Source organism: Kogia breviceps, chromosome 2 (genome assembly GCF_026419965.1).
Source record: "Kogia breviceps isolate mKogBre1 chromosome 2, mKogBre1 haplotype 1, whole genome shotgun sequence".
NCBI lineage: Eukaryota > Metazoa > Chordata > Mammalia > Artiodactyla > Physeteridae > Kogia > Kogia breviceps.
In genome coordinates this window covers 127,090,293-127,109,468 of record NC_081311.1, presented here as the reverse complement: position 1 = coordinate 127,109,468, position 19,176 = coordinate 127,090,293, and the positions used below count along the sequence as shown (strand labels likewise).

The 19,176-nt window shown below is 38.9% G+C and overlaps 1 protein-coding gene across 9 annotated transcripts in view; it reads right to left on the bottom strand.

Annotated features, from left to right (window-relative positions):
- GPD2 (glycerol-3-phosphate dehydrogenase 2) overlaps nt 1–19,176 on the bottom strand; it is a 149,532-nt gene that overhangs the window by 89,099 nt on the left and 41,257 nt on the right. For 8 of the 9 annotated variants that reach the window (XR_010839119.1, XR_010839118.1, XM_067026058.1 and 5 more), the window contains one exon: nt 8,863–9,034. Coding sequence is in view for 6 of the 9 variants with exons in the window: in XM_067026058.1 (XP_066882159.1) it covers nt 8,863–9,034 (172 nt within the window). In the remaining 3 variants the exon portion in view is untranslated. Of the gene's footprint in view, nt 1–8,862; nt 9,035–18,221; nt 18,296–19,176 lie in introns of those variants that run through there. The other variant, XM_067026061.1, reaches the window with a different exon arrangement.

Genomic DNA, 19,176 nt, shown 5'->3' with positions numbered 1-19,176 from the left:
AAGTTGCTGGTGTTGCTTTCTCTTTTTACTATTTTACTATTTATTTTTTATTTTTTTTTTGGTGGTACACGGGCCTCTCACTGCTGCGGCCTCTCCCGTTGCGGGGCACAGGCTCCGGATGCGCAGGCTCGGCGGCCATGGTTCACGGGCCCAGCCGCTCCGCGGCATGTGGGATCTTCCCGGATCGGGGCACGAACCCGTGTCCCCTGCATCGGCAGGGGACAACCACTGCGCCACCAGGGAAGCCCCATACATATATTATAAGGCATGGGTGATTCAAAAATAAACACCTCATGGACCAGAAATGTAGCAGAAACTCAGAAAAATATGTATTGACATGGAGAGATGTTTACAATAAATAATGTTAAATGAAAAAAATGGAATGTATCATATGATCCTATTCTGGTAAAAATGTGCATATGTGATTACATACATGCACAGAAAATGTGAACATTTAAACACCCAAATGTCAACTGTGGTTATCTCTGAGTAGTGTGATTACAGGAGGGTTTTATTTTGTTCTCTTTACTTCTCTGCATTTATTATATTGAGCGTGTTTGCATGCATAATAAGATAATCAGTAAAAGGTATTAAATATGCTTCTGTTCTATTTCGTGTTGTAAAAGTTAAATGTCGTACCATTCCTCCCCTTAGATGGTAATTATCCCTCTGTATTCATCCAACTGTCTTGATCCATGAATTGGTTTAGTTGGAAGTGCCTGGTAGCTAGACATTCTCACTCAGGACAGAAAAGGCAAGTCTGTGAAGAGCTGTATTTCGTTCACATCCCTGACCCCACCCACAAGATACAACTTTAACTTCAGAGATGGGCTGAGTAAGACTGAAAGGTAGATTTCAAGTTGACTTTCTTCTTCTGCTATAACTAATCTTGTTCTTCCACCAAAGAATTTCAGAGTAATCTCACTCTAAATGTTAATACTTTACCACTGCAGTGAAATTCATGACATTAACTACTAAAAGCAATTAATTATAAAAAGAAAAAATCGAATAATCATACCACTCCCAAATGTTCTGGTTCATCTCAGCAGTGATAGAACATATTGCTTTCCATAAAAGTAACTTATATTTTTCTACAATTTCACTTTTAATGTGTGACTAGTAATACATTAAATATTTACAATGATTTATTTATTCAATTCCCTATTTTTGAACATTTGGATTATTTCCTAGTTAGGCCCAAAGCCTCTGGAATCTGGGTCTAGAAACAGGCAAAGGTAACCAAGATTTCAGTTCCTGAAGGGCAAGAGATAGGGAGAGGTGAAGAAGACAGACCAGTGCTAGAATCCAGGGATTGAAGAAAGGTGGAAAATCTTCTGCTGACCACTGTCTGTGGCTGTGGACTATCTGCTGGGACATGCCCAGGAGGCAGGAAGGTGGACCCAGCCTGGAGATCAGTACCTGGGCCAGGGAACCACCAGCTGGCTGGCCAAGATCAACACAGGGCAGGAGCCTAAATTTGGTTTTGAGAAAAGTCTCTGATGGGACTTGAAGGTGGCAGCAACTGTATCTATAGAGTTTAATGTATGGAAACAGAGAGTGATACAAAGCTGATTTAATATGGAGGAAAGGAAGAAGGAAATGGAGCAAAGTAAAAAAAGATGTAAGATAAAAAATACAAAATAAAAGCACATGGCATCCAAATAAATGGAGATGGACCAAACTCAACTGTTGAAAGACAGATTCTATCTATCAAGCGTTAAAAAAAAAAAAAAAGAAGAATCCAGCTATTTGTGTTTCATCATAGACATACTAAAACAAAAGGATATAGAAAAGTTGAAAACAATATGAAACAAATCCTGTCTGATATGTTATTTTTCCAATTTCACAGGTGTTTATTATATTTCTGCCATAGATAAATTTCAATTTTTATGAAATCAAATTTAACATGATTTGCCAAAAGGAAAATGACTTTATTGATGTCATGCTTAAAAACACCTTTCTTACTCCATTTTTTTAAATTTCCATATACTTTCTTCTAATAGGTTTGTGGTATTTTATTGTTAAATCCTTGATCCACAGAGAGTATGATAAACAGAATGTAAATATACATAGTATAGATAAATATAAATTTGGGAAAGTGAATACTTCAACATCGCTTATTAAATAACCAATAATGACAAATATGAAATGCTTTTACCATATCCTAAATTTTATGTATTTAGATCTATTTCTAGCCTTACTTTTGCTCCGCTAATCTCTCCGTTCCTTTAGCAAACTATTTTAATTAAAGTAGCTTTAGAATACACTTCGATATTGATAGAGCTCTATCTCCTTTATCATTATTCTTTTTCAAAATTAATCTAGTCAATCTCAAAGGCTGATTTTTCCAGATAACTTTGGCACAGTTTCTCTAATCCTCCCCACCCTACTCCTGCCAAAGACAGTCACTATAACGTAATCACTAAATTACATCAAATTTCCAGATTAATTTTAGTAGCAATTTGCAACCTAGTCTAATTGGCAGTGTCCAGTAAGTCGCAAACTTTCATCTGCTGCAATTCTACTGTCCTGAAATAGGATTTTCTCTACCCTCATGGTGGGAGAGGGGCAGTGGTAGAAGGGGGTGGAGATCTGTAATTCCCAAAATGCACTATCTTCCATGGCTCTCCCTTTTCTGCAGTTTTTAATGCAATTAAAAATGCACACACCTGGGGCTTCCCTGGTGGCGCAGTGGTTGGGAGTCCGCCTGCCGATGCAGGGGACGCGGGTTCGTGCCCCGGTCTGGGAGGATCCCACGTGCCGCGGAGCGGCTGGGCCCGTGGGCCATGGCCGCTGGGCCTGCGCGTCCGGAGCCTGTGCTCCGCAACGGGAGAGGCCGCAACGGTGAGGCCCGCATACCACAAAAAAAAAAAAAAAAAAAAAAAAAAAAAATGCACACACCTGCTCCTTTTCACAAACCTTTATTTATGCAGAAGAGTGTTGTTGTTATCCTCTGTTATGTCTGAGAACCTTGAGGTTCTCTGTAAGGTTAGAACATTTATTGAAGGTCATGGACCTAGTAAATGATGAAGCTGACTGATCCCACTTGGTTCTTGTTTCAGAGCCTGTGTCCTTACTCGTTATGCTATACTGTCTTAGACTTGAAGGAACTGTGGTGAGAATTCAGGAATTATTAGCCAGGCACCATTCATAAACTAGAAGTACATATACATTTTTTTTTTTTTTTTTTTTTCGGTACGCGGGCCTCTCACTGTTGTGGCCTCTCCCATTGTGAAGCACAGGCTCCGGACGCGCAGGCTCAGCGGCCATGGCTCACGGGCCCAGCCGCTCTGCGGCATGTGGGATCTTCCCAGACCGGGGCACGAACCCGTGTCCCCTGCATCGGGAGGCGGACTCTCAACCACTGCGCCACCAGGGAAGCCCACATATACATTTTTAAATAAGAGAACTACAATTAATGTTTTCTTCTAGTAAGAGGCAGTCTTCTCTGGAATTTTGAAGCCATAAATTTTAAGTTTATAAATAAGATTTTAAACCAAAATTGTACTGGTTGACCCCCGATACATACAGGTAAATCACATAAAATAACAAAAAAGAGCTGAAAAAAACATCTTGAAGCCCCCTGAGGGAGTGACTATATTTATCAGAGTCTCTTCATTCCAGCTCTCTTTTGGGGGCAAAGTGCCTCCTATATCATTGTGCTTCGAGGCTGAGGACTGGCCACAGAGGTTTTAAACAGAGAAGCAATTCCTATTGATCCTAGAGACCTGCAGGGGAACGTGAGGAGAGCTGTGCATATTATGTTTATAAAATAATATTCCCAAATGAAACAAATGAAAAACCGATTCCCAAGAAAATGCAGATGGTAAGAATGCAAATAAATGTTCATTATGAAAACTTCATGACTTTTTCTCTTCCTTCTATGGTCTTTGTTTATCCATTACCAAAATTGCATTTGGGCACAATATTTCATCAAAAACCTTGTGAAAACATTTTTATACAAGCCTTTTAACATCTAGCAGTTCTCCCAAAACTTTGATGTCCTGAAAAATCTAATTATTACTGGTAACTTTAAAAGATCACAGTAATTTATTTTTGTCAAATGTGACTAAAGATTAATGGATACAGTCAGGAATAATTTGGTAAAAACATATCAAACACAGAGAAAGCAAAATTTGTTGTTAAGTGAAGCATCAAATATAATAAAAGAGCAAATTCCATGAATGAACAGCAACAATGCACAATTCATTAACCAAATGCCCATGGTTATTTCACACTTCAGAGGGCTACTGATATGATCAGAAATTGTAGTAAAAGGATAAATATAGATTAACTTCAGCATCTCTATACATTTTAATTATAAATGCTACCCTCAGAGGGCTACCAGCATAATAAAGGAAATACAAACTATGGTTTATCCATCCTTTTTATAAATCGTAACTCCATATACATCAAATAAGACAGTCAGTCAATTATTTTAAAAGACAGCAATTGAAATGCCAGGAGATATTGAAAGTACATCATTTTCTTAGCTGTTACTAACTATAAGTATTAAAAATCTTGTCAACATTCTGGCTCTGAAAACTCTTATCTTTTCAAAATCATCATCACTGTCATCACCCACAATCGTCTGCTAATGTACTAGGTAACATTCTTTACTGCCCAAAGGAAAAGTGTTTGTTCAGCAAATATTAATAAACTATAAGCTCCTCGAGGGCAAGACCACATCTTATTAGTCTTTATACTCCCAGAGCTGGTTCAGCAGTTGACTCACAAGTAGTATTATTTTAAACAGCAGAATGAAACAAAACAAAAAACTGGAAACCACCTAAAGAGTCATTAATAAGAACATCTTTGGGATGAATTTTTCAGCCATGAAAAACAATGAATACCATATACATGTAAAGATTGATTATTGCAGCTCTATTTACAATAGCCAGGAGATGGAAGCAACCTAAGTGTCCATCATCGGATGAATGGATAAAGAAGATGTGGCACATATATACAATGGAATATTACTCAGCCATAAAACGAAATGAAACTGAGGTATTTGTAGTGAGGTGGATGGACCTAGAGTCTGTCATACAGAGTGAAGTAAGTCAGAAGGAGAAAAACAAATACTATATGCTAACAAATATATATGGAATCTAAGAAAAAAAAAAAGTCATGAAGAGCCTAGGGGTAAGACGGGAATAAAACACAGACCTACTAGAGCATGGACTTGAGGATATGGGGAGGGGGAAGGGTAAGCTGTGATGAAGTGAGAGAGTGGCATGGACATATGTACACTGCAAACGTAAAATAGATAGCTAGTGGGAAGCAGCCGCATAGCACAGGGAGATCAGCTTGGTGGTTTGTGATCACCTAGAGGGGTGGGATAGGGAGGGTGGGAGGGAGGGAGACACAAGAGGGAGGAGATATGGGAACATAGGTAAATGTATAGCTGATTCACTTTGTTGTAAAGCAGAAACTAACACACCATTGTAAAGCAATTATACTCCAATAAAGATGTTTTAAAAAAAAGATTGATTAACTATACTGTTATTTGAAAGTAACACACTGCGAAGTAATGACTACAGTATGATCTTATCTATGTTTTTAAAAAGTTATCTAAAAAATGTACAAAAGCAAATATAGGTGAGACTTTTCAAAAGGAGAAAAGGAATAAAAGGCACTTAATCAGTAGTTGCCTTTTTGCTACTGCAATCACGGTCCTAACTCTTTGAGGGAAGCTGGCTTTCCAACTCCCCTTACCTCCCCCAACCAGTCCTAAGTTTCCATTTAAACAATTTCTTGCCTTCATGGAATCTTTCCTCATTTTCTCCTTCTGTCTTTGATACCTAGTCAGTTCTCAATTTGGGATTCTACCCTATCATGTATTTTCTCTGCCCCAACTCTGAGCAATATTAGACACACATGGGGACACACACACACACACACACACACACACACACACACACACACACACAGAGATATCCTTTTCTAAGCAGAGCAAAGCAACCCCTATTCCTATCACATTCTCTAAATCTTTTCTACATCCAAGTCCCTACTCCTATCCATAAGTAGCACATCTCACTTCTTTTTGAGTGTTTAAGAATAGCTCTTCATAGTCACACAGACTCCCTCTTTTATGCCTTAGAATCTTTACACTTTGTATCTGTCTCTGAGAAATGTCTCTTCTTGCCCTGCCAAAGCTAAGATACATCTTTGATATCCCATGCCTCGTATTTTCCCGAGAGCTTGTTCCACATGCAGCTTTCTATTATTTGCATGTTAAGGTTCTCCTCTGAGTCTACAGAAATATTCAGATGGCTCCTATCTTAAAACGAAAAGAAAGAAGAAACAATTCTTGCACACATTGCCTCCCTTATTCATATCCTACTACACCGGCAAGTTACGTCCTTTCTGTTTTATTTGTCTCTAGATCTCTTAAAAGTTTAGCCCCGTGCCTGCTTCTTCCTTATTGCCTATCCTTTCCTCATCATGAATGCTCTTCACTGTCTCACAGGGCCTGTTCAGTAAAGTCCAAAGGCCTTTCCCCGGTATCCCAGGCCCAGCCCTGCCTTTTCACTCCTCTCATATCTTCCCCAGCACAGCCTGGCTGATCCCAACTGAAACACGGGCTGTTTCCCACACACACTGTTCCTCTCGCATTCTCCCTCAGATTGGCACACTTTCAGCAAGCAATGTTTGCCTACTAAAATTCTACCCGTGCTAAATAGCAGCTTGCTTTCTCCAGACCATTCTATGAAGATATAACAATGCCCCCAAGCCTCCTGAGAGGCACATATTCTCTATAGGGTAACTCAGTCTACTACAGAACTACAGAACTTGGAGCAACCTAAGGGCGGAGCCTGGATCAAACACCTCTGTATTCTCATGCAGTACTTTGAATATTGCCATGCATAAAGCAGGCACTCAGCCAATATTTGCTGAAATGAAAGAAAAAGAACTGCTGTATACTTCAGTACATAGCATGAACATAAGTGGAGACAGCAAGAAATATTTTTCTGAACCCTACTGGGGAAACGATCCTCTTGGACACAGAAAATTGTCATCTGGTAACTTCTAACCCCTGGGGTAGTCCCAGGATAACTAGGGCAGTCCCAAAAGAGACATCCCATTACACTACCTATGTGTCTTCTCTTGACACTCTCTTTCCCAGGACTCCAGGGAAGAGTGTTGAATTCAAACACCTTGAGGTAACTTCAACTCTTCTTTCCATCTGACTTAGTATGTCCCAGGATAATGCAGCTTAAATTATAAACTATGGATGGAGACAGAATTATATAAATATTAGGGTCTACCAGGAAACTGAGTATGTTCCAGGACTTATTATTGTGAATTTACCATTATTTGGAATTGACAGAAAGGACCTAGGCTGTGATGTCTACATGGATCAAAACTCAAGTGGGGGTCCTGTGCAATCATAGTAAATCTAGCGTACTTTTTGGCTTATGTGTGCCTAATCTCACGAAATTTATTTCATTTCTGTAAGACTAAAATCTACCAGATATGCAAAGTAACTAAGTCTAGGGTGGGTGTGGTAGTAACTTAATCTGAGAAAAATTATTCCATGTAATAAACTATTACCACTGAATATGAAACTGCAATGAATACTGAACCTTATATAGTAACTAAAATAATTTGGAGTCAAAATTCCTTGCAGTGGGCTTCCCTGGTGGCGCAGTGGTTGAGGGCCCGCCTGCCGATGCAGGGGACACGGGTTCGTGCCCCGGTCCGGGAAGATCCCACATGCCGTGGAGTCTGCGCGTCCAGAGCCTGTGCTCCACAACGGGAGAGGCCACAACAGTGAGAGGCCCGCGTAACGCAAAAAAAAAAAAAAAAAAAAAATTCCTTGCAGCAGTACCCAGTCCAATTTGATATATCTAAAAATACACAAAGGATTATTTCTCCAAGACAATTGGTTCTAAAAGTCTTTTGCCTTCATGTTATTAATGGCAGCTATAATACTATCTACAATTTATTGAGTTTCTACTTTGTGTGACAAGCATTGTTTTAAATCCTCTTCATGATTATGCATTTAATCCTCATAACAATCATTAACGGAAGATATTGTTTTCCTTATTTGAAAGATGAGGGACCTTAGAGAAATTAAGTAACTTGCTTAAGTGTGTGTGTGTGTGTGTGCGTGTGTGTGTGTGTGTATACACATACATACATCTGATAAAGCAGCTCAGCCAGGATATGTACTCAGATTTCTTTGATTCCAAACTCCACACTAATAACCACAGGCAAAAGAAGCAAATCATTAAATATATCATATGTAAGAGCACTGGTGTTCCATACTAAAATTTCTTTCTTTATATATCCTGTTGCCATTTTGAAAGAACTTCTCATAATATCTTTCCTGAAGCTGACTAATAGAGTGAGACAGAACTACAGGTTAGCAAGTCTTTTCCATTATTCAGTCACCTGAACTAGAGTTTCCCAAACTGTAGTCTGTATTTCATTAGAAGAGATTATTTTAATAAAGAAACAAAAATAATTATTTTAATAGATTAATTCATTTTACTAAATCTTTTTATTAAAGATAAATCACTGACATAAATGTGATTTTAGGTGATACACAAATAATTTTATTTCACATAAATGTACTTTACTGTGTATAAAAAAAACTAACCAGAACATCCAATCAATGAATTCACAGGAATATAAAGTTTTCTTTTTAAATAAATTCATTTCAGTGTAAAAGACAAACTATACCTAATTTCAAAATTGTGCAAGTACCTACATTTTAAAAATGGGAAGTTGCTTCACAAAGAATGGAAAATTAAGCAACGCAACAGAAACGTGACTTCCCAGCGCACGCTGTGTGTTTATATCAGAAGGACAGCTGAAACCTTTACCTGTGTTACATGCACCCACACCAGAACTCACCTCTGGTGACTGCGTCTAGGGCACAGCCACTTCCTGTCGCTCCTCCTCCAATGACAAGTACATCGAATTCAGACGTGTTTTTCAAAGTCAGTATCTGAGCTTCTCTGGAAGGAGGCTCCCTGTTAACGGGTTCTGAGATGCAGTCTGCTGCTTCAACAAAGGCCAGGTTCACCTGAGGTAAAAGACCATTTTCAAATGTTCGTCTGGAATGCCAATTTAATAAATTTTATGATATACTAAAAAAAGATTTGTAATGGAGATAAGGATAACCAGAGCTAGACCAGAGTCTACAGTCCACATGGAGTGAGTGATAGAACCAACTGCCTTGGAGAAAAAAAAGTCCTTAAAATTCTGTGGGTTTTCCTTTTCCATGAATCATAACTATTTAACCGTGGAACACCTGGTTTCAGATTCAATATCTCAACTGATCGTTTTGGTTTCCTATACAACCAAGTTCAAGTAATTCCCACACTGTACAGCAATTCCCAAATACCTTGTCTAAGACAATTTATAGGAGAACATAAGGAAATGTTTTACCCGGTAGCAGCCATTCATTCAGCTAACATTTAAAAGTGTGGAAAGGAGGAAGAAAAAGCACTTTATGCAATTTCTTTTTTTTTTTTTTTTTTTTTTTTTTGTGGTATGCGGGCCTCTCACTGTTGTGGCCTCTCCCGTTGCGGAGCACAGGCTCCAGACGCGCAGGCCCAGCGGCCATAGCTCACGGGCTTAGTTGCTCCGCGGCATGTGGGATCTTCCCGGACCAGGGCACGAACCCGTGTCTCCTGCATCGGCAGGCGGATTCTCAACCACTGCGCCACCAGGGAAGCCCATGCAATTTCTTAAAAGTATATGTTCTTCATTCCTTAATTCCCCTGACAAAAATATATTCTTGAGTTTGGGGATCTATAAGTTAAAGTCAGTACAATTAAAAAGAATCTGTTCAACAGACGTTATTACCCAGTTTAAAATCAGCTCTGGCCAATGGGAATAATATTGTATAAAGACTTTAGTCAGAGGCTTCCCCATTCAACGTTTTAACAGAAAATTATAGATTTTATATATTTAATACACACTATTTCAATTTGTGAAAGCTTTAACAATAATATAATTAAAGCCAGCCATAGTCCCCTAAATGGATAATGACCTTCCTTATTTCTAGTTCTTTCATTAGAATATAAATTATCATCCTAAATCAAAAATGATGCTAGTCTTTATATAAGAAAAAGTAGTAAGTCAGAGTCAAAAGCTTAGAAAAACAGATATGTATCTGTTTTTTCTCCAAAATGCGAATACTAGGTTCGTTCACTATACTTGAACAGTGCTGGTCACTGTTGCTCTAACAGTTAGTATTCCACATATACGTGGCTTCTATTTTCTTTTCTTTAAATCACAGCATCAGCACAATCCAAAAGGGCAGCGTTCTTCCCATTCTGCTAAAGGGCCATGTATGAAGCTCTGAACCACAAGGCCAAGCTTCTTCCAGAAAAGGTGGTCTTACCTCTGACCAAGAGATTGTTCTGATAAATGATTTTTTATTCATTTAAATAAAATAGACCAAAGTGCTCCTTACAATTGGATTTAATTACTATCAGGCCAATTGGATTTCTATTAAAAAAAAACCTAAAAGCCACAGAGCACATTGAAAGAAACCTGGATTAGAATCAGAGGGTCCTGGCTTATATCTTAGCACTTGTGTTTACTAGTAAAGGGACTTCTGACCGATTATCTCTTTGGCTTTGGTTTCTTCATTTGCAACATGGGATGAAACCCCTGTCATGTCTCTATCTCTTTATCTTTGGGTTACCATCAGTAAGGGAATAATGTATGAAAGTAGGTAGTAAACTATTAATTACACCAAAGAGGAGTTGTATTATTGTTAAATAATTTGATTCCTTAATAGCAGGGAACAGGAAACTTTCAAAACATATTTTACTATCATAAATACAAAACGTTATAATCTGGTACCATAATTTTTCAGACTATTAATTCAGATTCCAAACCACAAAAATCTTGCTCTTCCTTATATAACTCCTCCTAATTGTCTGCTAATAACCATTTCCCCATGTTCATATTTACATGCATTTAAGGCAACAAGCTAAATAAATGTAACTGGCTAGGTGCTGTGGAGAATATAAGACGCCTTTCAGTCATGGTCTTTGTTTTCTATCATCTAAGGAGAAGAATGAAAAAAACCACACACACACACACACACACACACACACACACACACACACACACACACACATACACGGTAAACACATACAAGAACAAATGCCAAAATAGAGGAAAAAAAAAATAAAAAGCACCAAGCTATGACCATTCAGATTAGAGAGGGAGAGTCTTTCATCTGAGGCTTTCAACTGGGCCATGACAGATGGATAAGACTTGAACATGAGACTGACAAGTGACTAAACTGCCAGAGCATTTTCACACATCAAAAGAATTGTGCTGACATTTGCTGCTTGGTAAGTTTTCTAGAAATAGTTGAAAATAAATGTAAGGACGGTACTATGGTAGAGTTCATTAGAACTTGGCAATACTAACAGACCCCATCCTACTCTGCTCACAGGTTGCAACCATAGAGATTAAACTCAGCAAAATCTCTTCTTCAGAAAGTACACCAGATCCGATGGGCATTTCTCATGACTTTTGTGCATCTTTCCACTGACTATGCTGTTTCTCCTGTCCTCATCCCCTGCCTCATACTTCATCGGTACGCTCTAACCTGTCTCATCTTAACAACAGTAAAAAAAGTCTCTTAAATATATTTCTAACAATCAGCCTGAAAACTCTTGAAGTAACTGTATACCCTTGCTTTTTTACTGCCTCACCTCCTATTCACTCCCCAACTCAAGTTTAATATGGATTTTCACATACACCAGCACCACCACCATGACCAGACCACCAACACTGACCAATGTCCACTATGCTGCCAAACCCAGTGAGCACTTTTCATCCTTCATTTCAGTTGTCATCTCAGCACATTCACTCACCTCAGCATCTGGAAGATGGCAGTCTGAAATGACCTCTCTCTCTCTCTCTCTCTCTCTCTCTCTCTCTCTCTCTCCCTCCAGCCTCTTGAACTCACTCTCTAGTTTCCTTTGGATGTCTGTCTGCTGTCCAACATTAATCACTGAGGTTCCTATTGAGTCTGTCCTATTCACTCTTCTCAGATGAGTAAAAACTCTCTCTGTCTAGGGAACATCATCTTCCTCCATATTATCAGATATCTTTCATACCACCCTGACCCTCAATTATGCTCCCCTATTCCAGAACCTGGATATCAAACTTCCTACTTGGCACCTTCATTTCGATGTCTCACATTATCTCAAAATTCTACTGATAACTTTATCTCCCTAAACTTTTTTCCCTATAAATTTTCTTCATTTCAATGAAGGTATCATTATATATCTAGTTGTTTGTGCCACTCTCTTAAGTCTCCTATCTGGTCAATCATTGAGTTCTATAAATTCTACCACCTAAAAAAATTCTCACATCTAGTCACATCATCTTCACTGCCTTTCAAGTCCAGGTATCTTCCCTTTCCTCTATATTAAAATGATATCCTCCTACAGGTACCATTCCTCCTTCCAAGTCATTCTCCATACTGAAGCTGGAGTAATCATGTAAAAACCCAAATAATGCCATTTGCAACAGAGAAGGTATGGCCTGCAAGCCTTAAACATGTACTGCCAGGCCCTTTAGAGAAAAGTTTGCCAATCCCTGTGCCAAGTGAGAGAAGAAAGACTCAGAAGTCTACATAGGGCATGATTCCATTTACATGATAATTCTGTAAAAGCAAAAGTATATGGTCAGAAAACAGATCAGTGATGGTCAGGGTCTGGAGATGTGGTGGGGAGGAATGACTACAGAGAACATGAGAGCTTTTGAGGATGACAGAAATGTTTCATATCTTAACTGTGGTGGTGGTTATATGACCATACACTCTTGTCAAAACTCACAGAACTATACGTTATAAAGGGTGAATTTTACTGCATGTAAATTATACCCCAAATCATACCTCAAAAAACTTGACTTAAAAAATAATAAGGGGCTTCCCTGGTGGCACAGTGGTTGAGAGTCCGCCTGCCGGTGCAGGGGACACGGGTTCGAGCCCTGATCTGGGAAGATCCCACATGCCGCGGAGCAGCTAGGCCCATGAGCCACAACTACTGAGCCTGCGCGTCCAGAGCCTGTGCTCCACAACAAGAGAGGCCACAACAGTGAGAGGCCCGCGCACCGTGATGAAGAGTGGCCCCCGCTCACCGCAACTAGAGAAAGCCCTCGCACAGAAATGAAGACCCAACACAGTCAACCAATCAATCAATCAATCAATCAATCAATAGAAACGCTGTAGAATTATTTAAAATAATAATAATAAGTAACCATATACACAGCAATTATGCGCCAGGCATTATTATTAGGTTTTACTTTTTTCACTCACTTGATCTTCACAATGACTCTATGAGTTAGGTACTACTATGATTTCCATTTTACAGAAGGAGTAACTGAGACACAGAAGTTAAGCACTTGGCCTGTGATTATACAGCTGGTATATGGTAGAGCTAGGAATTGAACTTATGCAGCCTGGTGACACAGACTAAGTTTTACATCACTACAACATACTGATTCTACATATAATTTGAGAAAAATTAAGAAATAGACTAAATAGTTATAACAGGATGAGATATCACCAGTTACCAAATGCAGAAGGTTTGGGGGTTTTTTTTTGTGGTATGGTTCTGTCGTGGCGGTTTTACTGAACAATCTTTCCAAAAATATATATTTTTAAATATACGGCACTATTGAGGGTAATTTATTTAATTTCTGACACTACATTTAAAACACTTTATTTTTGTTTATTTTCTTCATAAAAGCTGGAAAGTGTTGCAACTGAGAAGCTAAGCACCAAGTTTATTTTAGAGGCAGTAAACACAGCCTAAGGCCCTCCTTATAATTATGACAAGAGAAAGACTCATTTGGGTTCATATGGCTTTGAGTCACAGAAACACATCTGCACTCTACCTTCCCTAGAATATGTCGACTGAGGAGAAATAAAAGCAAAGCAGTAGGAATAAAACAGTAGTGGTAAGTAACAGCACGCTTTAAGAAAGGAGGCCTTTGGGCTTCCCTGGTGGCGCAGCAGTTGGGAATCTGCCTGCTGATGCAGGGGACACGGGTTCATGCCCCAGTCCGGGAAGATCCCACATGCTGCGGAGCGGCTGGGCCCGTGAGCCATGGCCACTGAGCCTGCGCGCCCGAAGCCTGTGCTCCGCAACGACAGAGGCCACAACAGTAAGAGGCCCGCGTAGCACAAAAAAAAGAAAAAAAGAAAGGGAGCCGTTGTGCTCCCAATCTTCCCAGACCTGCTAATCAAACTTCGCAGACAAATTAATCAAGGCAGTTGATTACACAGGAATCTGGACTGACCCAGAGATTCTAGGAGAAGGCTTGGAAAGGCAACATGTCCTAAGTCACCTAAGAAGACACCTCATGCACCACTGCACTTCCACATCCAGTGGAGGCCCTCAAGGATTCTACAGACTGGAGGACAAAACAAACAGATAAAGAGGAAATTATAATATTGCTTAACAGGTGGATTAAAGATAGAGAAGAAGCTATAAGAGCCATGGGAGGCATGAGCCAGACCTGAGAAGGTTTCCTGGAAACCACAGCTAAATCAGGTCAAGAAAGAAGAAAGACTAATAGGAATTAGCTGGGTGAAAATGCCAGGAAAGGAAGTAGGCACAGCATGTGCTAAAATCAGAAGTCATTGTAGTGAATTGGTCAGCATACTACTTTCTTAAAAATGTGAGTTACACGTCCAATATTTTAAAATTGTTCTCCATATCTGAGTCTATTTCTGTTTTGTAACATTTGTTCATGTTTTTCAGATTTCACATATAACTAAAAATATACAGTATTTGTCTTTATCTGACTAATTTCAATTAGCATAATACCCTCCAGGTCTATCCATGTTGTCACAAATGGGAAGATTTCACTCATTTTTTAATGGCTAATATTCATTGCATATATATGCCACATCTTCTTTACCTATTCATCTGTCAGTGGACACAGGTTGCTTCCATATTTGCCTATTGTGAGTAATGCAGCAATGAACACTGGGGTGCATGTATCTTATTGAATTAGTGTTTTTATTTTCTTCAGGTAAATACCCAGGTCACCAGAGGGGAGAGGGTGGGAGGACGGGAGAAATAGGTAAAGGGAATTAAGAGGTACAAACTACCAGTTATAAAATAAATTAGTCACAGGGATGTAATGTACACCACAGGGAATGTAGTCATTAATACTATACTAACTTTGGTGCATAATCTATAAAAATATCAAATCACTGTGTTGTACACATGGAACTAATAAAACATTGTGAGTTAAAAAATAATATAAACTTTAAAATAATATAAATAAATAACATAAATTGCTATATTTCACATAAAAATTAGGATTTCTATCTGAGATCAATCTGCTGAAACTGAACAGCAGCTGCTGCCCTTAGGCAGGGCTGTGTACCCTTGTTAGCCCAGGATTCTCACTCACTGACTTCACACTTTCATCATCCCAGCCTGGCCCCTGCAGGCATAGAAGTTTGCTAAGCCTGGCCTAAAGACAGGGCAAGTCCAACACTATCAGATTCAGGATCTATTACCTAATTCTGCAACTGACTTCCGAAGAAAGGAGAGCCCAAGACACAAAGCAAACTGCCTTGTGCCTAGCGTAAGTCCAAGCACAGATCCAAAACAAAAAATTCTTATCTTGGTAGAATTAGGAGAATATCTAATATTTAATATTACTTTGATGTTGTTATTTCTGATTATATTTAATTATCGTGAGCTGTGGGGAAGTAGGTGGGTTTTTTTTAACTTGTAAGCAAAGGTTCCTCTACATTTTAAAAACATAAAGTTCCTCCAGCATTCTGAGAGCAAACATATGGCTTTTGTCAAGAGACTGGCACAGAGAACACCTATACAGAATTGAAAGCCGAGTTCATAATCTTTGAGAGTTTACATTCCAGAGAACAAAATGGGATTCAGAATGAGATCAGTTTTACATGCCTGTACACCATTAGACTTGCAAATATAAAAAAATATATATCCTAGACATTTGCAACTTCAGGTGAGACCGAAAACAAGATCTAATAATTAGTGTCTATTTCTGAAAGAAGGGCATACTTAAAGACCACATGCAATTAACAACGAGGTTGTCCTGTAATCATGTAGAGTAATAATTGGAGAATAAAGTAGGGTTTCATGCAAATCACTTCTTACTGCAACTATCACTTTCTCTCTCTCTTTCTCTCTCTCATTATGTGATTGAATCATATATATTGATAATGGAATCATTAGATTTAAGGGGAATTGCTTCATGTTTTGTTGTCACTGAAAAATACTGTATTTCCATATTCCTGGAAAGGAAATGAAATAAGCATCTTCTTAGAATGAATCCTAAGATGTTTTAATGACCTTTCACCTCCTGAATCACTTTGATTCTAAACAATGGTGTTTCTTCTTATACTTACAGGGCAGTAAGCAACATTTCTCTATATAAACTACTGGGTGAGGGATTCATGATTACTCAGTAGGAAGACTGGCTAATGGGTGGACCGTCATCTCCACTGGGGACCAGACAAGAGAAAATAAGACAAGTCCATCTTTCTAGGGTGGCTGAGAAAAGAGCTCTAGCTCACCTTGAAGGTGCTATCGCGCCTTTAAGTGGTTGTGATTCCTTTAAGAAATCGCAAAGAAGCTCTTTTAATACCAATCACAACATAGCCAAATCATTAAATTATAAAACTTATTTATAGCTGAAAAATAGGGAAAACCCTTTGGCTTTGTCTGAATCTACTTCAAATAAAATCACATAACTACATGATCTGAGGTTTGAGGGATACGTTTTACCAGTTTTCAAATAAGTATTTTAAAGACATAGAATATGTGTTTGGAGGTGTCTGAACTTGATATTGCCCTTCAATTCCAATAGCGCGCTGAGAATGAAAGGATCTGGAGAGGGAGCCTGAGAGCAGGGAGTGCAGAGAGGGAAGAAGAGCTGCTGCTAGCCCACACACTAACAAGTCAGGTCCCTTGGGTCTTACCATGACACAGAAGGGAGTCATCCTTTGACCAGCGGGGAAACTGAGTTTTGTTATTCTTTGGGCAAGTAACTGAGAGAAGCAGAATCTGATCCCTGGTTTGACTCCAAATCCCATGTCCTCAGCTCTGCTTGGTTATCTTTCCCTGTATGTGTGGGTTACCTAGGGCTCTAGATCCACCCGCCTTGCAGGCACCAGCAATGCAGGGAACAGCTGATGGCAGCCAGTGGAATCAGAAGTCTGAGGGAACCTGCTTTGCCCATGGCCAGACACACCGGGCAGTGAACCCAGGGTTCCACGAAATAGCACGTTTCCTTAAAAACCTCCCTAACACATACATTTGGAAATGGATACAGAACTGAAATGGGACTCACTTTCCACCCCCCACCATCCCTCTCAGGTGAATAAAAATGCTGACCCAATGAGCCAAAGGACCATTTCCAAGTTTCACAATCCAGATGGCCCTTGGCTAAATTTTAATTTTAAGTTCAAAATAGGGTATAATTTGTGATGCACGTTTTCCATTTCTCTGAGAATTATTTCATCAAATATATACACATTTATAATTTTTCTAGTTTATGCTCACAAGCATATAATTGGATCTCAGAACTTCTTTGTGGAAAAATCACAAATTTTGAAATAAAGGATGTAAAATTATTTTGCCTAACATTGCCTAACATCTTAAAGCATCTATTTTCTTAATTTGCGAACTCTACCAAAAGGGGGCCTACCTAGCATTAACGCAATGTAACTATTAAGCTGGAGAGGGAAGCTAGTAGACTTTTCCCAAAGCATTTCTAGAAAGTTTCCTCAGTCCCACAATATCCCTAAAAAGTTTCTTAAGGAGGCCTTAAAATGGATAAATAGTTGAAAGTGAAATGCAAAGTCAAATCAAAATGAATGTCAATGTTGCTCAGTTAGCAACAGCCTACAAGCTCACCAGCTGTCAACGCTAATCATAGCTCAGTCGTTGACTCACTGTGTGACCTATCGCAGTACAGTTAACCTCGCGGATTTTGTATGCCAGCAATAAAATAGCATCACAAACTCCTTGAAGGCCTGATGTGAGTTTTAACTCAAAGATATTGCCATGGCCCCACTTTGGGAGCTAAGTGTTAAATAAAAACCAAAATTATAAGGAAAATGATAGGATGCACTTCAAAGAACATTTCCAGCTCTGTCTGCATAATTTCAGTACTTTCGTGAAACAAGCCTCTGAGAAACGGTTAACCATATAGAGTTAGTTTCAACTCGCCTTATGGAAAATAGTGTGTTCAGAATCTTCATCAAGCTTTAGATATCAGACACTGCCCCAACATATTTAGCTGTGTTTTTAGGAGAAAAACAATTCTTCCAGGAATCTAGGCACAGGGTTCTAAACGAGAGAAGAAAATGAATTATACAGTCTTTGGCATAAACTCTAACAATAAAACTGTCATCAAAAAAATGCAGCTTATTTGTCAAACTGATTAGAAATTAAAGTCAGGACACAGATTTAATGGCTGGATGCTTAAAACTTTTTCTCTTCTTCCAGAGAACACTGCTGGATTACACTTCCCACCCTCCCTTACAGTGGACTAGAAATGATCCAGTGGGTCAAAAAGCTATAAAACATGGAGAAGCCACTAGAATAAAGGAACACAGGTCCGTGAATAACTACAAGAAACAATTCCCCACCTATCCACACTGAAGTGTAATGTGAGTAAGAAAGAAACCTTCCTTATAAGCCACTGAGCTTTGGGAGCTGCTTATTACACCAATTAGCTTACTACACTTAATACACAAATATGAGATATATTTAGCATTACAACCGAAGATTTGCAATTCCCATACTTTGTATACAGTCCAGAATCTTCCTCTCATAGGTTAGACCCCACCATATATAGAAAAATAAATCCATAGAGATAAAGCTCCAAAAGGACAGATAAATCAAATGCAAGCCCCAGCAAACCATGGTGCAGAGACATTTCTTCCTTCATGTTTGACGTAATGCTGATGCGGACAGCTCTCTAAGCAGGCAGATGAACCTTGAAGCCTATTATTCAACCACTAGTCCTTTCTCCTCCTAAATATACATTCTTCATGTGGTCTCTAACGCTACAGTTCCCACCTAAACATTAAAATCAACAAAAATGAAGACTGTTTGAGAACAGTTCCTGTTACAGCACTTTTATAAGATTTTTTTTAAGAGAAATGCTGTTTATGAACCT